Source organism: Prionailurus bengalensis, chromosome D3 (assembly GCF_016509475.1).
Source record: "Prionailurus bengalensis isolate Pbe53 chromosome D3, Fcat_Pben_1.1_paternal_pri, whole genome shotgun sequence".
NCBI classification, from domain to species: Eukaryota; Metazoa; Chordata; class Mammalia; order Carnivora; family Felidae; genus Prionailurus; species Prionailurus bengalensis.
The window spans coordinates 16,381,533-16,399,403 of record NC_057356.1 but is presented as its reverse complement, the minus strand read 5'-3'; the positions used below and the strand labels follow the sequence as shown (position 1 = coordinate 16,399,403).

At 56.5% G+C, this 17,871-nt stretch overlaps 1 protein-coding gene across 5 annotated transcripts in view; it reads left to right on the top strand.

Annotated features, from left to right (window-relative positions):
• PXN (paxillin) overlaps window positions 1-16,402 on the top strand; it is a 48,008-nt gene extending 31,606 nt beyond the window's left edge. The window contains exons 2-15 of one of the 5 annotated variants that reach the window (XM_043557758.1): window positions 4,257-4,483; window positions 4,774-4,889; window positions 5,242-5,378; window positions 5,488-5,689; window positions 6,547-6,682; window positions 8,760-9,053; window positions 10,186-10,461; window positions 10,750-11,061; window positions 11,686-11,784; window positions 12,055-12,225; window positions 12,344-12,517; window positions 13,087-13,168; window positions 13,329-13,477; window positions 14,241-16,402. In XM_043557758.1, coding sequence (XP_043413693.1) covers window positions 4,257-4,483; window positions 4,774-4,889; window positions 5,242-5,378; window positions 5,488-5,689; window positions 6,547-6,682; window positions 8,760-9,053; window positions 10,186-10,461; window positions 10,750-11,061; window positions 11,686-11,784; window positions 12,055-12,225; window positions 12,344-12,517; window positions 13,087-13,168; window positions 13,329-13,477; window positions 14,241-14,507 — 2,642 coding nt within the window. In that variant the 3' untranslated portion in view covers window positions 14,508-16,402. Of the gene's footprint in view, window positions 1-4,256; window positions 4,484-4,773; window positions 4,890-5,241; window positions 5,379-5,487; window positions 5,690-6,546; window positions 6,683-8,162; window positions 9,054-10,185; window positions 10,462-10,749; window positions 11,062-11,685; window positions 11,785-12,054; window positions 12,226-12,343; window positions 12,518-13,086; window positions 13,169-13,328; window positions 13,478-14,240 lie in introns of all 5 variants that reach the window. The other 4 variants (XM_043557757.1, XM_043557759.1, XM_043557760.1 and 1 more) reach the window with 4 other exon arrangements.
• The last annotated feature ends 1,469 nt before the right edge of the window (window positions 16,403-17,871 follow it).

Here is a 17,871-nt window from a genome sequence, read left to right as displayed (position 1 = left end):
CCTCCGAGCGGCCTCTGGACCCGAAGGCGCTTCTAATCTGAGCGGCTGCTTGGGCCCAGGCGCGGCCGCGGGGTGGGGACGGGGCGCCCGCTGGCGCTGCGTCTGCAGAGGGGCGTGCGTCCCTGGGGGTCTCCGGGGCCCTCGCGGGGCTGCGTCACTCTTGGGTCGCGCCTTCAAATGGTGTGCCCCAGGCACGGGTGAGAGGTTTGGCACCCAGGCCTCCTCGTGCTCCTCCCGTAGCTGCTCCTTCCTTCCAGCTCAGCCGAGCTTTCTCGAGATTGAAGCTTCCCCAGGGAACCCCTGACCGGGGGCTCCCGGGTCTTCCCCGGCTCGAAAATTTGGTGGTTGCTGCCTGCGGCAGGAAGCTGACGGGCCAGTAGCGCCCTCTGGCGGGAAGCAGCGGACGGACCGCACCCTTTCCTCGCCAGGGCATAGCTGGGTGTCCTTTGCCCCCGGTGGGTTGGAAGTCTTTGCACCGAGCCAGCCATCCCTTCCCTCACCTACCTAGAGAGGACAACCCTCCTCCGACACACACGTTGGATGGAAATGCAGGACATGCATCAGCTGGCCCAGAGAGGCAAAAAGCCTGCAGAATGTAGGGCAGTTTCTTCCAGAAAAGGAACGGGAAGCCCCAGGGAGAGCCTCCTTCCGCAGAGTGGCTTGGGTGCTCCTAGTGGCTCTGACTTGTTCTGGAGGTCTCAGGCTTGGAGCCAGAAAGTTAGTGGAGAAATTCTGAGGAAGTTTGAAGGTTTCCTTAGCCTGGATGAGGGAGCCGCCATTGCTTCAGATCCTGCTTCTGTGTATCTGGAACGTATTCTACAAACACTGGGAGGGGGGAAAGTGTTCTAATGGGCACCATTTTCTCTGACCCCTTTTTGGGGATCTGAGTAGGACACTGAGCCTGGCCCCCGGGTGTTTAGAGCTAAGTACCAGGCACTAGCTGTAGCTGAAAACTGGGAGACTCACCCATGTGGTGCTGCTTGCAAGTGGACTCCCTTGATCAGTCCTCTTCCTGCTGCCTCTGTTTACTCAGCAGGGGAGGAGTTTGCCGAGCTTTTGCAAGGAGACTTTGGCCTGTAACCATTTTCTAGGCCATGGGGACATAGCAGTCTTCTGCACCCATAGGAATCCAAAGTAGAGGCCAGAGTCCTCCTTGGCTGCCTCCTCTATTCCTGGCTCCCTTTCTTGACGCATTTGGGGGAGCCTGTGGGGGGACAGTGACGCCAAGTCCTGTGCAGTCACTGAGCAAAGACGGTGCAGAGAGAGAAGGAAGCTACACTAGAGGCCCTGTGGCTTGCTGGCTTGCGCGTGTGTTCTCTCTCTCACTCAGATAGACGCAAGTTTGATGTGCTCTCTCCCAGGCATCCACACAGGTTTCACTTGAATGTTACTTCGTCACTTTGTTTTTCTCTTCCAGATTGCCCTTGTCATGTTTTGCCCAGATTCTACCCATAGAACATGTAGGAGAAGTCAGTACTTTGCATCCTACCCTGATCTCCTTGGAGGAAGATGTTTTTCAGAATGTCACAAGACAAATAAGATCTGATGTTTGTAGCTTCCCATGTAGCGTAGCATCTGCTGGCTTATATAAACCTTACACCAGTGCTGTGAGGTAGGAATCACGCTTGCCAAGGCAACTGAGGCTGGCTCAAGGAAGTGAAGGGATTTGCTGTTTGGTCGTGGATAGTAGGTAGAGGAACTGAGACTTGAACTCTTGGAATCTTTTGTTTCTGTCCCCTAGGGCTGCTCCTTTTGACCAATAGATGTATCAGTGTTCAAAAGAGCCAAGTGAGGGGTGCCTGGGTGGTTCAGTGGGTTAAGCGTCCGACTTCGGCCCAGGTCCCGATCTCCTGGTTTGTGAGTTTAAGTGCGCCACGTTGGTCTTGCTGCTGGCAGTACAGGGCCCTCTTCAGATCTTCTCTCCCTCTCTCTCTCTGCCCCTCCCCCACTGGTTTCTCTCTCTCTCTCTCTCTCTCTCTCTCCCCCCACACACACACACCCCGCTTCTCAAAATAAGTAAATAAACTTAAAACACACAAGTGAAATTATAAACCAGACTTAGAGTCAGCTCATGACTAGGCGGGATGGGGTATTCGAGGCAGAGGGCAGTGGAGGCCCTCACTCAGGGGGTCTGATGGAATGGGTTAACCATTTGTCTTCTACTGAGTGTTTGGAGCCTGGGAGAGCCAAGTTCAGATCCTGGCTGTGTCATGGCAGCAAGCTTCAGCAGCACGGGGACGTGACTCTATCTACCTCTCTGAACCTCACTTTTCCCTCCGTGCTAGTTTTTGCTGTGAGGAGGAAGGGAAGGAACACAGGTAAAGCTCCTGGCATGTGGTGGGTGGTCAAGCATGGCAGCTGCTCCTTTTAGTCTCACTGGTATTGCACTTGTTGCCTGCTCTGGGGAGCCCTTTGGGGTTTTCCAGCTGGGGGTTGCCCCTGCTGGTTTGGGCCCAGAAGAAATGGGGATGCTGCGTGAAGCCAGGGCAGCAGGTGCGGCTGTGCAGAGGCCACTGGGATTGGCCCTGGACGCTGGGTCCTTTTCTGTCATTACCTAGGTGCACACTGACTGTCTCTAGTTCTGATTTGGTAGAGACAGGAAGCCAGACATCTCCTAGAGGATCCAGAGTGGGAGGGGCCTGCGGGAACTTCCTTGGAAGTCAGGAGACCCTTGTGCTGTGCTACTGGCCCCAGGGTCCTGGGCCTTGTGACAAGCTCCCCCTTTGACCAGCTGGGTAGGGGCCAGGGGTAGGTGTGGCCAGCCTTGGGGGTGGGAGGACGGGCAGGCACCTGGGGGAAGGTGTGGGCCCCCCTTGCTTCCCTCTGCTGAGCTGGGGTAGGGTTGGGGACAGAGCCATTAGGAAGAATGAGACTGGTAGCTCTCTGATCCTGGGCGCTGACATTCAGGAAATTGTGCCGTTTAAATGTGGCATCATGTCGTGATCCCAGCAGACTCTTGCAGGCCAGATTTTTGGGGTTTGGGGCTTCTGAAGAGCCAGACAGTCCTGTTACTGGCTTTGTTATCTGGGAAAGCCCCATCACCTCTTGAAGCCCCTTTTCCCATCTGCAAAGGGAGGATCAGAATTCCAGGTTTATCCAGGATTAGGATTAACAGACCATGTACACACAGTGCCTAGCACAGTGCCTGTTACTAGTAAATGGCAGTAGGCACAGCCATTGCTTTCTGATATGTAATATCCTAAGGCCCACAGGGACTGAGCGTCATTCCTGACCCTCAGCAGGTCGGCAGGGAAGTGAGAGTGAGCAAGTCCCTGAACATGGTAGGAATGAGGGTGTGGTGTTGGGGCCAGGCTCTCTGGGCTGTGGGGCTGTTGAGGGTCCCAGGAGGGGAGGATTGAAGTTGGGGGGTTTCCCACAGTTCCTACTCCTGCCCCTCCAGCTGTTCCCTCGTCTGGGGACTGGGGAGATCCAGGGCCCCCCTGTTGGCTGCCTGGTGCCAGAGTAATGGAAGCTTGTACTCGATTCGGCTCCCTTGCTGCTGTTAAAAGCAGAGTAGTGGGGCCCTGGAGCCTCTGGGGCCAGGCTGCTTGCCAGGCTTCCGCAGAAACAGCCTACAGAGCAGTCCTGCCCCCTGCTTGGCTGAGGGGGTGGGGAACACTGCACCAGCCTCGACCAGCCCCCACCTCCTCGCGTACCTCACCCCAGTAGCCCAGAGTCTTGCCCAGAAGTCTCAGGAGGAGCTCGGAGCCTGGGGTTTTACTTCTACCTAGCCAGAAAGGCAGGTACCACACCCCCGGGACTGCTCTAGTCGGGGTGGGGTGGGGGGGGCACTGAGAAAGCCTAAGCTCCTGGAATTTAAGTGGGACCTGGCACTGCCTGGGCCCCTCCCCGTGACGTGTGGCCCCTCCCGCCCATTCTCCCCGCCTTGCCCTGTGAAGTCAGAGTGCCAGGCAGGCATTTCTGACTTCCAGCCAGCCAGCTGCACAGCCCTGTCGGCAGGGAACACAGGTGCCTGACTGCCAGAGGTAGGAGAGCCCCAAAGGCAGCCCACGGAGCCTCCATGGCACCTTCAGTCCTGGGCTGGGGAGAAGAGGTCAGTTTTGGAAGCTGGTTCTTAGCCAGACTGGTCTGGGCTGACAGTTTCCTGCCCTGAGGCTGGTTATTTCTCCCAGGGGTGGGGCAGGTGCTCAGAAGTCATTAACTTTTGGGTGTAGCAAGCAGGAAAGGCACTGCCGCTGGACCGTGCGGTCCAGGATCCCTGGTTCCTACCGGCTCTCTGCCTGTTCTCTCCACAGACGCCCTGCTGGCAGACTTGGAGTCCACCACCTCCCACATCTCCAAACGGCCCGTGTTCTTGTCTGAGGAGACCCCCTACTCATACCCAACTGGAAACCACACATACCAGGAGATTGCCGTGCCGCCCCCTGTCCCTCCACCCCCATCCAGTGAGGCCCTCAATGGCACGATCCTTGATCCCTTAGACCAGTGGCAGCCCAGTGCCTCCCGATTCATCCACCAGCAGGTAAGGTGGGGGCAGTGGCTGGGAAGACAGGGAACAGAGGCTTCGGGACTGTAGGCGTTTGGGGAACCGGGGGAGGAATGGGGTCGAGGGAGAGGGAGAGGGGCCAGGAAATATCCTGGTCTCCCAGATGCCACGTGAGGGGGCAAGTGACCAAGTGTTAATCACCTGTCTCCCAGCCAGAGTGGAAATTCCCTGGTGAGACTGTCTGTGAGCAGGAACCTCCTGGGGGTGACTCGGGCTCTTCCTTCTCCTCCCCTTGGGGGAGGCTCTGAGCGTTCTCTTCCCTGCAGCCTCAGTCCCCGTCACCTGTGTACGGCTCCAGTGCCAAAACTTCCAGTGCTTCCGTCCCCCAGGACGGCGGCGGCCCTCCATGTCCCCGCGCCGGTGAGGAAGAGCACGTCTACAGGTACTGCCCCGGTACCTGCCTGCCTGTCTCCTTCCCCTCCTGCTTCCAACAGCCCACAGAAGGCCCTGAGGCTCCTGGCCAGCTCCTAATGCCTCTGGACTGGCCCGGTGGCCTCAGCATTGCCATCTCCACGCAGCAGCAGGGTTGGGTTGTCACAGCACCTTGTGTCTTTGAGGAACTGAGGCAAGACTTTTTCCTCCTCTCTTTTTACCACATCCCTTCCTCCCTCTCTAATCTCTTGCTGGGGGGGAGACTTTGTACGCCTTCTGCCTTATTCTCCTTGAGAATTTGGAGGCCACCAAAACTACGGGGGTGGGACGCCTCTCACTGTGACCTCCCCTTTGCCTCTCAGTTTCCCCAACAAGCAGAAGTCTGCCGAGCCTTCACCCACAGTGATGAGCTCCTCCCTGGGCAGCAACCTTTCTGAACTTGACCGCCTGCTGCTGGAACTGAATGCTGTGCAGCATAACCCCCCAGGCTTCCCTGCAGGTAGGACTGAATCCCTGTACACCCTCCTGCCCCCTCCAGATCCACCTGCTGGCCTCTGGATCCCCAGAGGGATCAGGGCTGACCAGCCTTTCTCTCTCACTCTTCCAAGATGAGGCCAACTCCAGCCCCCCACTGCCTGGGGCTCTGAGCCCCCACTGTGGCATCCCAGAGAATAACAGCCCATTGGGGGGCAAAGCTGGGCCCCTGACCAAAGAGAAGCCCAAGCGGAATGGGGGCCGTGGTCTGGAGGACGTGCGACCCAGTGTGGAGAGTCTCTTGGATGAACTGGAGAGCTCTGTGCCCAGCCCAGTGTGAGTATCACCGGGCTGTCCCAGCAGGGAAGGTCTCACCCAGCCAGTGCCTATGCCCCGGTGTCTGTCCACTTAGCCGAGTTGTCACCCATACCCTCTGCGAGTGCCTCTTTTTTGCCAGGCCCCGTACCTGGCGCTGGGGGGTTAGTGGAGTCCCATGAACACCCTCCCTGCCTCCAGTGAACCACCACCTATCAGAAAAGATGACATTGTGCATGACAAGGACGCCCATAGCTTAGCGGCTGTCTGCACAGGCTTTGGAGCCACACTATAAGGGTTCACATATTGGTTCTGTCCTTACTAAGCATTGTCTCTCAAGCCTTAGTTTTCCTGTCTATAAAATGGGATGAAGGGATATAGGACAATGGTGATAAGATCACCTACCTCAATGGGATGAGAGCCAATAATACGTGTCAAGTGTTTGGAATGGTTTCTGGCTCATAGCACATGATGCACGTGGTAAGGGCTTACTGAATGTTAGCTCTTCTTGCTGTTACTGTGTTGCTGGAACAATCTCACATGTACATCCAGTGTCGTGGGGGATACGCAAGGGATGAACAAGTCCTTTATCCCATTTGGGCTTGTTTAACAGGAAAGCTTGAAGCCGGGTTGGGAGGCCCAGAGGTGTCTTCCTGGGGAAGGTGCCCCCTGAGCTGCCCTCCCTTCTCCCGTGCCGGCCGCTCACCTCCGCTCTGGCCCCCAGGAGAGATCGGGAGCTGGAGGGCTTCTGTGGAGTCAGGGGCGGGAGGACCCCGCCGGGAGAGCAGAGATGTTGGTACCCTGAAGAGGAGAGGGCCACTCTGGGGGCATGTGGAGCTGACCCCGGGGCCCTTGCTGATGCCGTGCCTGCCCTGCAGCCCTGCCATCACTGTGAACCAGGGCGAGGTGAGCAGCCCTCAGAGAGCCACCTCCAGCCAGCAGCAGACACGCATGTCGGCATCCTCTGCCACCAGGGAGCTGGACGAGCTGATGGCCTCGCTGTCGGATTTCAAGGTGCCCCAAGACCCCTCCTCTCCCCCGCCCTGCCCCCTCATTCTTCTCCTCCTGTACCTCAGTGTGAGTAGCCAAAACTCAGTCCCTCAGCGTCCGGGTGCCTTGCCCTGAGCCAGGGACCTGGAAATGCTCTGGCCTTGCCAGGATGTGGGAGAGGGAGGGTCCGGCCAGGCTTCATGGGGACTGGGCTGCCTCACAGCCTGTGAAGGCAGAGAAGTACTTTGCAGGGACATTCCTTCCTCCCGGGTTGCTCCCAGCTCCCAGCCACCCAGGCAAGGGGATCAGGAAGCTGGGACAAAGGGCTCTGTGTTGATGGTTGCTCTTAGTGGGGGAGGGCATTCTCTGATGGGCCATGTGGGACTGGGATCCTGTGCCTGAGAGGTCATTTGCCCTGGAGTCCCGTCTCCCACGCTGGCTAGCTGTCCTCAACACGTCCTTTTTCTTTCTGCCTCTGGCTCCTGAATCCATAGGCCTCCAGCCATCAGCCTCCCTCTATCCTTCTCCCCAACCCTCCACAAGCCTCTGAGTCCCCATAGGTTCTGTCTTAACCTGTCAGGCTACTGGGCTTGTTCTGCACGAGACCTCCCTTCCCCTCCCATCCTGGGCTTCCTGGGCCTGCCAGGCCCAAGATGTTTTATTTAGAAGATGCAGTTCCTCCATGGGGATTGATATTGACTGATCTCCAACAGTTGCTGACTTCATCCTTCCACGTGGGTCTGCCCGAGACCTTTGGGGCATGATACAGGGAATCTGAGAAGGGGAGCAAGCAGTCTGAGTGCTCTTGGCCCTGAGGGTACCTCCAAGAGTCCCTCCAGCTGGGGATTCACAGTGGGGGATGGGAGCTATCTGGGCTTGTGACCTTCACGGTTCTAAGTGGCGAGTAGCCACTGTCAGATTCTTAGGGTGTTGGACTCTGGTGTTGGCCTTGGAGAGCCCTGCCCTCCTTCCCTTTAGGCTCCTTTTGCTTTCTGAGACAGCCAGGGTCGTAGTGTCCTACAAAAAGCCGCACTGGTTCTAGCTGTGCCCTGAGAGCAAGGTCTTGGGGGCCATAGGAAGGGTAGGGTTGTCTGGGAGAGACAGCCACGTTGGGCCAGGTTTGGCAGAGCAGGGCAGCTGCCTGCGGCCGACTCTTTCTCGATTGGTGCTTGGGCTAACCTCCTTGGCCACCTGTCTCCTGGGGTCCACTTCTCCATAGCGTTTTCTCCCTTGTACCTACTCTGACTGGGGTGGTCCCACAGGCATGGCTTTGACGGGAGCCAAGGATGTGGAGCCCAGGAACACCTTTTTGGGGTCTGGGGTCTTTTTCTCAGGCCAGTCCTCATGCTTCACCTTCATAGCCACCTCGGCATAGTCTAGGTCAGTGTTGATGGTTGCTCTCAGAGCCCTCAGCCCAAGCCCATCCCTTGCGGTGAGCGCCTCCCCTCCCCTCTCCCGTCTATCTCTCCTCTCCCTTCTGTCTTTTGTCTTTCTCCTCCTCCAGACCAGCTCCTCTGCTGTGGCCTTGAGCTCCCCAGAGCTGCTGCCCAAACCAGCTCCATCCCCACACCTCATACATTCTCCTCCTCCTCCTCCTCCTCCTGGGCCCTCTGTATTCTTGCCATCCATTACCAAACCCTCCTCTGGAGGCCACAGTCCCAGCCAGGAGGTCCTCTGCTCTGAGGACACTGATAATGGACGGGGCCTTCTACCTCCTGTGGCTCCCAACTGGCTTGATTTGGCTGGCCTCCGGGTGACGCCTGATACTCCCAACTCAGGGTCTCCCTCTGTAGAGGGGTCTCTGGGGCCATTAGGTGCAAAGAGCCAGACTCAGGTTTGGAAAGATCTACCAAATCTTATAAGTGAGCTTTCCGGGGGCCCCCCCTGCCACACGCTACCCGGCCAAGCTGGGTGTATAGGTCCCCAGGAGCCTGGAGCCCCCCACGGGCTGTTGGCCAACCCTTTGTACCCAGAGGAGGCCGTGGCTGCCACTCGGGAGCAGCCATGGGCTTTGGAGGCGCTCAGGCCTGAGACGCCCCACGGAGCCACATGCAGCTTCCAGGAAGTAACTGAGCCAGCTGTCGTGGCCGTGGACCGTCAGGCCATCTTCCCAGATACCTGGAGTCTCACCAAGGAATGTGGACAGCGGAAGCAGAGGGCAAAGCCAGAGCCAGGGGAGCTGGAAAGCAGCAGCCCGGCCCCAGTTGGCAAGGAGCAGTTAGGTGGACAGACACTCATGAAGGGAAGCCTGGTCAGGCCAACCCAGGGACCTGAGACCCCCAGGTGGCCAGAGGGCGTCACTGAAGCTGCTGCCAGGAGGGAACAGTCGGAGCTTCCACCTGCCGTGGTCATGGACACGCCCAGCACCACTGAGAGGATTTCCACCTCGGGCCAGGCAGGCGCAAGCTCGCACGGCTGCTAGGCATGGTCCTCCGCCGGCCCAAGTGTGGGCCCCTCCTGCCTAACCGCATGTAGCCTCCCACTCTGCATGTCTGCTTGGGCAGCAAATCCGAAGATCGCGTGGCCTGTGACCCTGATGACCAGGATTTAGCAGTGGAATTCTCTGGGCCCTGGAATGATCTCTTAGTGACAGTCGCCTCTTGCTCGTTTAAGGCTTTTTCCTTTAGGTGGGCTCCTCCTTTCTGATGTGATGTGTGCAAAATGGTTAAAAGCATGGGCTTTGGAACCAGATAGTACTGAATATAAACTGTGCTTCCAGTACTTGCTACCCTGTGTGACCTTGGGCAACCCCCCACCAGCCTCAGTTTTCTCATCTTTAAAATGGGGGTAATAGTAGGGTACCTGCCTGGCTCATCAGAGCATGCGACCCTTGATCTTGGGGTCGTGGGTTCAGACCCCACGTTGTGTGTGGAGCCTACTTAAAAAAAAGAGAGAGAGAGAAAATGAGGGTATTATAGACCATTTCCCCCCAAGGTTGTCAAGAGGATTAAATGAGATAATGCCTGTGAAGTGCTGAGAATACAGCATGTGGTCCTCAATAAGCCACGGCTAATGTTACTGTTTTTATGTGCTTCTTGCGTGATTAAAATTTTATGTCCTCTCCCAAAACAAAGTAAAGCAAAAACAAAAAAGCCAAAACCACTATAAACGAGCAGGTTATAATATACATAAGGAAAAAATTAAAAGATTTATTGGAAGAAAGATCACGTTTTTCTACTTCAGATCAAAAAAAGAAAGAGCCTTATGCCTTTTCAAGAATGTCCACTTAACATCCTTTCAAATAATGTGATAACCCTGTAAGGCAGCCAAGAAAGTACTCTAACCCCATTTCAAGGATAGAGAAGCTGAGGCCCCTGGAGGTGAAGTGTCTTGTCCAAGGTCATTGCCGACATGGAGGTGAGCGCTGGGTGGAGGGAGTCTGCTCTGCCCCCTGCCTCCACCTCACCCCAGCTTGGCTCTTTTCTGGCAGTTTTGTCCTGCCTCTTCCCTGGGGCACCTGAGTGTGGACTGAGCAGCATCGGCTGAGCCCAGAGTGGGACTGTGACGGCTTCCCCCTCCCCCTTCAGATCCGCTCTGTGATCAGGAGGAGCCGGGAGACGGGCCACGCGCACCCCATGTCCCGGGAGCCCTCCCCTCGCCGCCGGCTGGACCCCGCCACCCTGAGCAGGACCCCATCCCAGGAGCGGCTCATCGCAGAGCTGCAGGGTCGGCTCGGCATCCAGCCGGAGGCAGAGGAGGCAGCGGGGGCAGCGGGGGCCTCTGCTGAGGACTGGCTGACTGAGGGCGTCATCATCACTGTGCAGCCTCGAGGGAGGCGGGCTGGGGGGCAGCTTGTAGAGAAGGTAGTGAGGAGGTGCCCGGGGCTGGGCCAGGGCCAGGGTCAGGGCAGTAGGCATCCCGATTCTTCCCCAGGATGGCTGGAGGGGAGATGTGGGGTGTGCGGGGAGGTGGGGGGAAGGGGGTCCTGCACCCTGTGACCTGGTGAGGCTGGCCTCATGGCCTCATGGCCTCATGGCCTCATGGCCTCATGCTTGGTGCCAGGGTGGGAAAGCCCAGGGGGAGCCTGGGGATGGCGCCGCACCCTGCTCCTCTGCTCTGCTTCATCTCTCTCCCTCCTTTCTTCTTCCCAGGTCGTCTTCCCTCCTGGCTCCCCCGTTCCCCTGAGAAGAACCTTCTCTGTTCTGGCTTCTCCTCCTCCTGTCCCTTTGCTCCAGCAGCGTAAAGACTCCTCAGCCAGCAGCCCTTCTCCCCCACCCAGCCTGCCCGCCCCCTCCTCCCTGGGGCCCTCCGCTCTTGCCCGAGGTTCCCCTGGGGACTTGAGTGCTGTGGCAGGGCTGCAGGAGGAGGGTGTGAAGGGCCCCACCCCTCCCCCTCCTGTACCCCAAACTTGGAGGTCCGTGGGCTGCCAGACCGATGAGGACCCGCTCTTCCCCCCGATGCAGGCAGGCCTCCCTGTCCCCGTCCTGCTGCCTGGGCCTTGTCCCTCCCCTGCACACTTGCAGGCCCCCCCCCCCCCCACATACCCTGTGGCACACTCCCCCATCCCCGCCCCTGTGCACACGTCAGGACAGTACCACAGTCCTTCCGTAGACCTCGCTTTGACCCGGGACCCTCTCTTAATCTGCCGTTCACTCTCCCAGCCCTTTGATGTCATCTGTCCTCTTGCTCCCCGGTGGGGCTTCTCTCTGCCTAGTCCTTCCTGATGTCCCTTGGTCCTGCCCCACCCTCCTCTGAGGAAGCCATTCCCAGAAGGGAAAGCAAGCCTTCTCTCCCTCCAGCCCCTAGACCAGTATCTGGAAGGCCTCTTTGCTCCTGGCCCCAGTCACCTTCCTTTCCTGTGTCTGTGCCTTTAGCTGGCTCACCTTTCTCCCCTTCTTCACGTCTGCCTGGGCCATCCTTCTCTAGACTTTTCCTCCTTTTTTTGGTACTTACATTTGGGGGGTGGGGGCGGGATCTCTTATCTCTCTTAGATTCCCTTTTGTGAAATGGTCCAATTCCAAGATCTCTTTTTCTTTCTTCCTTAATTAAAAACAATTTTCTTGTCCTCGTTTCCTCCCCTACCCAAGATCCAGGGCCTGGAACAGATTGCGGATGGAGAAGCATGGGCGGCCGGCTGGCCTCCGAACGGCAGGCAGAGCAGTCCCGAAGGGCAGGACGAGGGAGGGGTCAGTGCTGAGGCTGGGGGCCTAGGGTCCTGCTTGCCCATTTTCTGGATGTTGGTCAGGCCGGTGGGGTGCCTTGAACCCCTGTGACCACCAGGATCTCTTGTGGATGCCATTCCCACCCTCTGGGCTCTGGAGGCCCTGGAAGAGGTGGCACTGCTTGCTTCTATCAGCCCAAATGTCCAGGAGGGAGAAACTCCCCCAGTGCCGCGGTGCTGCAGACGTCGTCCCCAAGCCTGGAAGTCCTGACCACCTCTCTCCCTGTCTCCACAGTTCATGGCCCAGGGGAAGACAGGGAGCAGCTCTCCCCCTGGGGGGCCTCCAAAACCTGGAAGCCAGCTGGATAGTATGCTGGGGAGCCTGCAGTCTGACCTGAACAAACTGGGGGTCGCCACGGTTGCCAAAGGGGTCTGCGGGGCCTGCAAGAAGCCCATTGCTGGGCAGGTGATGAAGGTCGAGGTGGAGAGGGGAGGGAGCCGCAGGTGGTTGGACCTCTGCCCCTCAGGGGAGGGTGCTCCGCGGCAGGCCAGGGCCCGGAGCCGTGTTCTGCCTCCTTCCTCAGGTTGTGACCGCCATGGGAAAGACGTGGCACCCGGAGCACTTTGTCTGCACCCACTGCCAAGAGGAGATCGGATCCCGGAACTTCTTTGAGCGGGATGGGCAGCCCTACTGTGAAAAGGACTATCACAACCTCTTCTCTCCACGCTGCTACTACTGCAACGGTCCCATCCTGGATGTGAGTCCCTGTGGCGTGGCGGGAGGGCAGCCGTGCTGGCACATTTCTTCTTCGCTATAGTTCGTGCCATCTGATGCTCAGAGAGGTCACTCCTATGCTCAAGCTCACACAGCCAGGAAACGGTGGGGCTGGGATTCAAGCGCAGGCTGGATTCAAGGCCCCTCTGCCTCCCTTCCACCTCCATCCCAGATCCCTCTGGGGAAGCTCCCAGGAGTTTGGAGCTCCACCCTGATAAGTGGAGTGGCATGCTGGTGCCCTCACTCTCCTGCTGTGTGATGTTTAGGGAAACGCTCAACCTCTCTGAGACTGTTTCTTTTCTTATAAGATGGGGGTCACAGTACAACCTGTGACCTTAACCTTACCATGTGAAGATTCAGGAGAGAGAGTGTGTCGGGCATGTCATTTCCTTCAGTGAATTGGAATTCCCGGTAGTAATCCAAGCACAGTGAGGAGAGACTTCATCTCTGGATGGGCTGGGGGGGTGGGAGGGTCTTGCCTGTGAGTTTCCACTGTGGAGTCTGTCCAGTGGGTTGGCACCTGGGCTCTGGGCCCATGCTTTGCTTTCACAGAAAGTGGTGACAGCCCTGGACCGGACGTGGCACCCCGAGCACTTCTTCTGCGCCCAGTGTGGAGCCTTCTTTGGTCCCGAAGGTATGACTGGCAGGCAGGCCACCTTGCTGCCCCTCCTTCTGCCCCCCACCCCCATCCCCAGCACTGGGGAGGCAGGGGCAGGAGACTTTGCTGATGTGAGAGTCAGGGTGGCTCCTCCTTTGGAAGCCCTAACTCTGCCCCCCAAACCCCTGCTCCTCAGGGTTCCATGAGAAAGACGGCAAGGCCTACTGCCGGAAGGATTACTTTGACATGTTCGCGCCCAAGTGTGGTGGCTGTGCCCGGGCCATCCTGGAGAACTACATCTCGGCCCTCAACACTCTCTGGCATCCCGAGTGCTTTGTGTGCCGGGTAGGGAGCCCCCTGGCCTACTTGTCTGGAGGGAGCTGGGAGCGGGCAGTGGGGAGAGAAGGCCACCCCTCCGCCCCCCGTGATGCTCTCTGGATCTAACTTGGGCGTCATTAAAGAGGTAGCAGATAGGGGGTACAGTTCCCAGGTCCAGTGGATCCTGGGCCAGAGCTCATACTGAGGCGGGGAGAAACCAAGAGGAGTAAGGTAGACGTGTCCCCAAGCCTTGTCCTGTGTGGTAGGCGGCCCTGGCATTGGTCATGTTCGGTAGAAGGGCACGTGAGAATTAAATGAGATCAAGCATTTAGCAGCCTCAGTGGAAATATTGGGCCATGGTCTCCAAACTGCATTCTGGAGGTCATGGGAGTCCACAGATGTTAGAGATCCAGCAAGGGCTTTCAGACCAGATAAGTTTGGAAAACACTGCTCACTGCAAGACTTCTCAGTGCCTTTGACACCCAAGTGTGCAGGTAGGTTTCTGGGCACAATGTTATAGCCACTTGCCCAGGAGCCCAGTAAGACCTGTGTTTGAATCCAGGCCCTGCAACTTAGTAGATGTGTGACTGTAGGCAAGTCACTGAACTTCTAGGTCTCAGTTGCCTCCTCTGTTGGGAGAATCCAGTGAGCGTTTGGTGCAGCACGTGGCACATAGGAAACGCTCAGCAAGGGGGAGTCATGACCTTGACGGACTTCTGCCCATGCCAGTGGCAGATGTCCCAGCCTGAGCCCCCTTTCCTGTGCCCCACCCCCCTCTTCTGCCTGGCAGGAGTGCTTCACGCCCTTTGTCAACGGCAGCTTCTTCGAGCACGATGGGCAGCCCTACTGTGAGGTGCACTACCACGAGCGGCGAGGCTCACTGTGCTCTGGCTGCCAGAAGCCCATCACGGGCCGCTGCATCACCGCCATGGCCAAGAAGTTCCATCCGGAGCACTTCGTCTGTGCCTTCTGCCTCAAGCAGCTCAACAAGGGCACCTTCAAGGAGCAGAACGACAAGCCTTACTGTCAGAACTGCTTCCTCAAGCTCTTCTGCTAGGCACCCTTCATGGCCCCCCCTGCCCTGGCCCAGCCACCCCCCCTCCCCCCGCAACTGCTACTGTGACCCAGAGGCCTTGCCCAGGGGTGAAGGGGCAAACCTGATCGAAACTGGAACCCGTGTCCTCGGCTGGTGCAGGATGGCAAGAGGGCCCACTCTTCTTTCCCCTGCCAGAGCCTCTGGGCTTTCCTCCACCTGCAGCCCCCTCCCAGGCTGCCGACTCTTCATCCTCCCTGGACGTGTGTCCCCACCAACCCGCCTGGCCATGCCAGCACCCGACACTGGAGCCATCTCTTACTCATGTTTTGGCAGTGGAGCCAGGGGGAAGGGCAGGCAGGGTCTGATGGGGTCTTTTTTTTATCCTTCTTACCCCGTCCCGACCTGATTATCCTTGTCCTGAGAGTATTGGGGGACACCCAGCTCCCTTCAGACAATGCCAGCATAAATCTATCTACCCAAGGGTGGAAGTGGTCAAGGGGCCACCCAGAAGGTTTCTTGTGCTCCTCCTGTCCTTCCAGTCTCCCCAGGCCTGGGCAACTGCCCCCTGCTCCCCCCATTCCCCCATAACTGCTCTGGTTCTACTGAGAGAGGCCTCTTCAGCAATAATGTTTTATAGTCACTTCCTCCGTCTCTGGGACGGCGCGAGGTGGGGAGTTTTGCCCCGTGCCTGGACACTGTACCGACTTTGATAGATTTCTACACTGAGGTTTGAATTCATATCGTCTTGAGTTGCTTTTACTTCTCTATACAAAATGATTTTGAAGAGATTTTAAAGATGTCCCCTTTTGTACTCTCCTCCTCCATGGCCACTTGTCCTGTTGGTGACAATGGCCGTGGCATGGCATTTGCCTTGTACTGAGGGCTTGGGGTGGGGAAGCAATTTGTATTTTATTTTTTCTTAGCACAAGCAGGTGAATTCGGAGCAGCTCTCTGACTCCCCTTCCTTAACTTCACAGCTCACCAGGACTGTTTTATAAAAACTGCTGTATTTTAAAACCCCTTCCTTACTACCTGGGCCAGCAAGCTCTTAACTGAAACTGGCCTTAGGGTGTCTTGCCCTTTGGGGCCTAGAGTTCTGAACCTCATCTGTCCTGTTCCTGAGGGGGGAGAAGGGGAAAGTACACTTTGGGGGTGCTGCTTCCTGTCTGAGTAAGCCATCAGGAGCATCTGCTCCCCTGTGAACTTTTTGGCAGCAAAGAGAACCTGCCGAACATTCTCGGCCTCCTCACTGCTTCTCTCTGGCTTTTTCTTCTGCCTTCTCAGGAAAGCTGGTATCTGATTTTGACCATTGGTCTTGTTGATTCCACTGGGCCCCGCATTTCCCCAAATTTCCCCTGCCCTCCCTGGAGACTGGAGGTCTGGGGAAAAGGGCCCAAAAATTTTTGCAAGGGGGCCTGATAGGACTCCAGGCAGAGGGGACAGGATCCTGCTAAAGCAGTAGGAAGCCCTCAGAGCTCTGTCCCCCAAGGATGAAACAGCAACAGGCAAGCCTGGCGTTCCAGGTCTGCAGAAGGGGTCCCGGCGGGGGTCTAACGTGAAGATGATCCAGACCACTCCACTAGCTTCATAGCAAAGACTGAGTGTGCCGGGGTCTCAGAAGAGGGTCCCCCTCCTTTGAGACAGGGCTAGGAGCAGCCCCAGTCTGGGAGGTCAGCCAGGCCCCTCCAAAGGTCTGATGTCTCCACTTCCACCCATAGGCCTTATTGCTCTGTTTACAGTGACTGGCCCCAGGCCCCTCCCTTAGGGGTACTGGGGTTTCTGGGGTCTACCTTCTGGGGCAATGGTTATTTGAGGATTTTATTTTATTTTTTTTTCTCTGTAAACTTTTAACCTGGCTTTTCCCCGTTTCAATTTCTGTGACTTATGCCAATAAAGTTTGCCATTATTTTCACCTATGCCTAGTGCCTTTTCTTGGTGAGGAAGATCCTGTCTGAGGTAACAATTTAGTGCCAGAAAAGAGACCAAGCCCTCCGCGGATTCATGGAGACCATAGTATGAGAGTAACTCAGTGATGTTCCCCTACTTGAGGCAAAAAGCCCCCGGAACAGATGGGATCCCTGCGTGAGCTTGGCTCTTTTCTCAGCAGTTGGTGAGGAAAAGCAGGGAGAGCAGTGCTGTTGGGCCCTGCATGGATCAGGCCCTGCCTTAGTTTTGCTGTAGATTCCCTGAAGGGCATCCTCACATGGGGTCTGTGGGTGGCCTCACACTCATTTACAGATAAGGGAAGGGGTTCAGAGAGAACTGACGTGCACAACACAATTCTCTGAGTGAGCCCAGAGGCAGGATGTGAACCCAGGGCTTGCCTCTGCCTTGGTTCCTGCTTTGACCAGATGTAGCCCCCACGGCCGCTGCCGGACTTGCTGGCTGGGGCGGAGTGGGGTGGGAACCTTCCCAGCAGAAGTTGGTAGACTTACAGTTGAGGATGGGTCTCTAGTGCCCTCCGGTGGTCATATCCATACGCATGCTTCCTTCCTGGTCTGAGCCAGAATTCCAGTCCTGGGCCCTAGGAGCTTCCTGGATAGCTTTGTTCCCCTAGCTGCTTCGGAATTTACCTGTTCTCTCCAATGCGTTTCCAAAAAGCAGCATGTTGAATTCTAGTTGGAATCTTGATTGACCATTTCACAGAGAGCTCAAGTGGAAATTACCTTCAACTGTTACCCAAAGGTAATGGTGGTTTATTCCTCCAGACCATGCTGGATTTATTTATAGAAATGTATATGGCTCACTTTACTGTAATTTGCTTTCTCACTGATTTGCTTTTTCACTCAACTGTACTTTGTGAGTATTTTCCCGTGTCAATAAATATAGATCTACATCATTTTTAATGGCTTCATGATATTCCATTATATTGATGTACTACAATTAGAGATGATATTTATATCATCAGAGCCAGGATGTCCTTGGAAAGGTACCATATGAGTATGTATATACACAGAAAAGTATAGGTTAGGGAGAAACAGCCTCAGGGTTTGGAGGGGACTGTATAGCATTATGAGGCCCATGGGCTTTGAACTTGCTCCTAGATTTCAGTTCCAAAGCCATTGGGGTTGTTGGGTTTTTGGGTTTGTTTTGTTTTTTGTTTTTTGTTTTGGTGTTTTTTTTTCTAAATATTTATTTATTTTTGAGAGAGAGGGAGTATGTGCACATGAGGGGGAAGGGGCAGAAAGGGACAGAGGATCTGAAGCAGGCTCCCTGTTGACAGCAGCAAGCCAGATGTGGGGCTCGAACTTGTGAACCTGGAGATCATGACCTGAGACCAAGTTGGATGCTAACCCTACTGAGCCATCCAGGCACCCTGCCCCACACCCCAAGCCATTGTTTACTGGTTGAAGGACTTGGGCAAGTTGTTTAACCTCTGTGAATT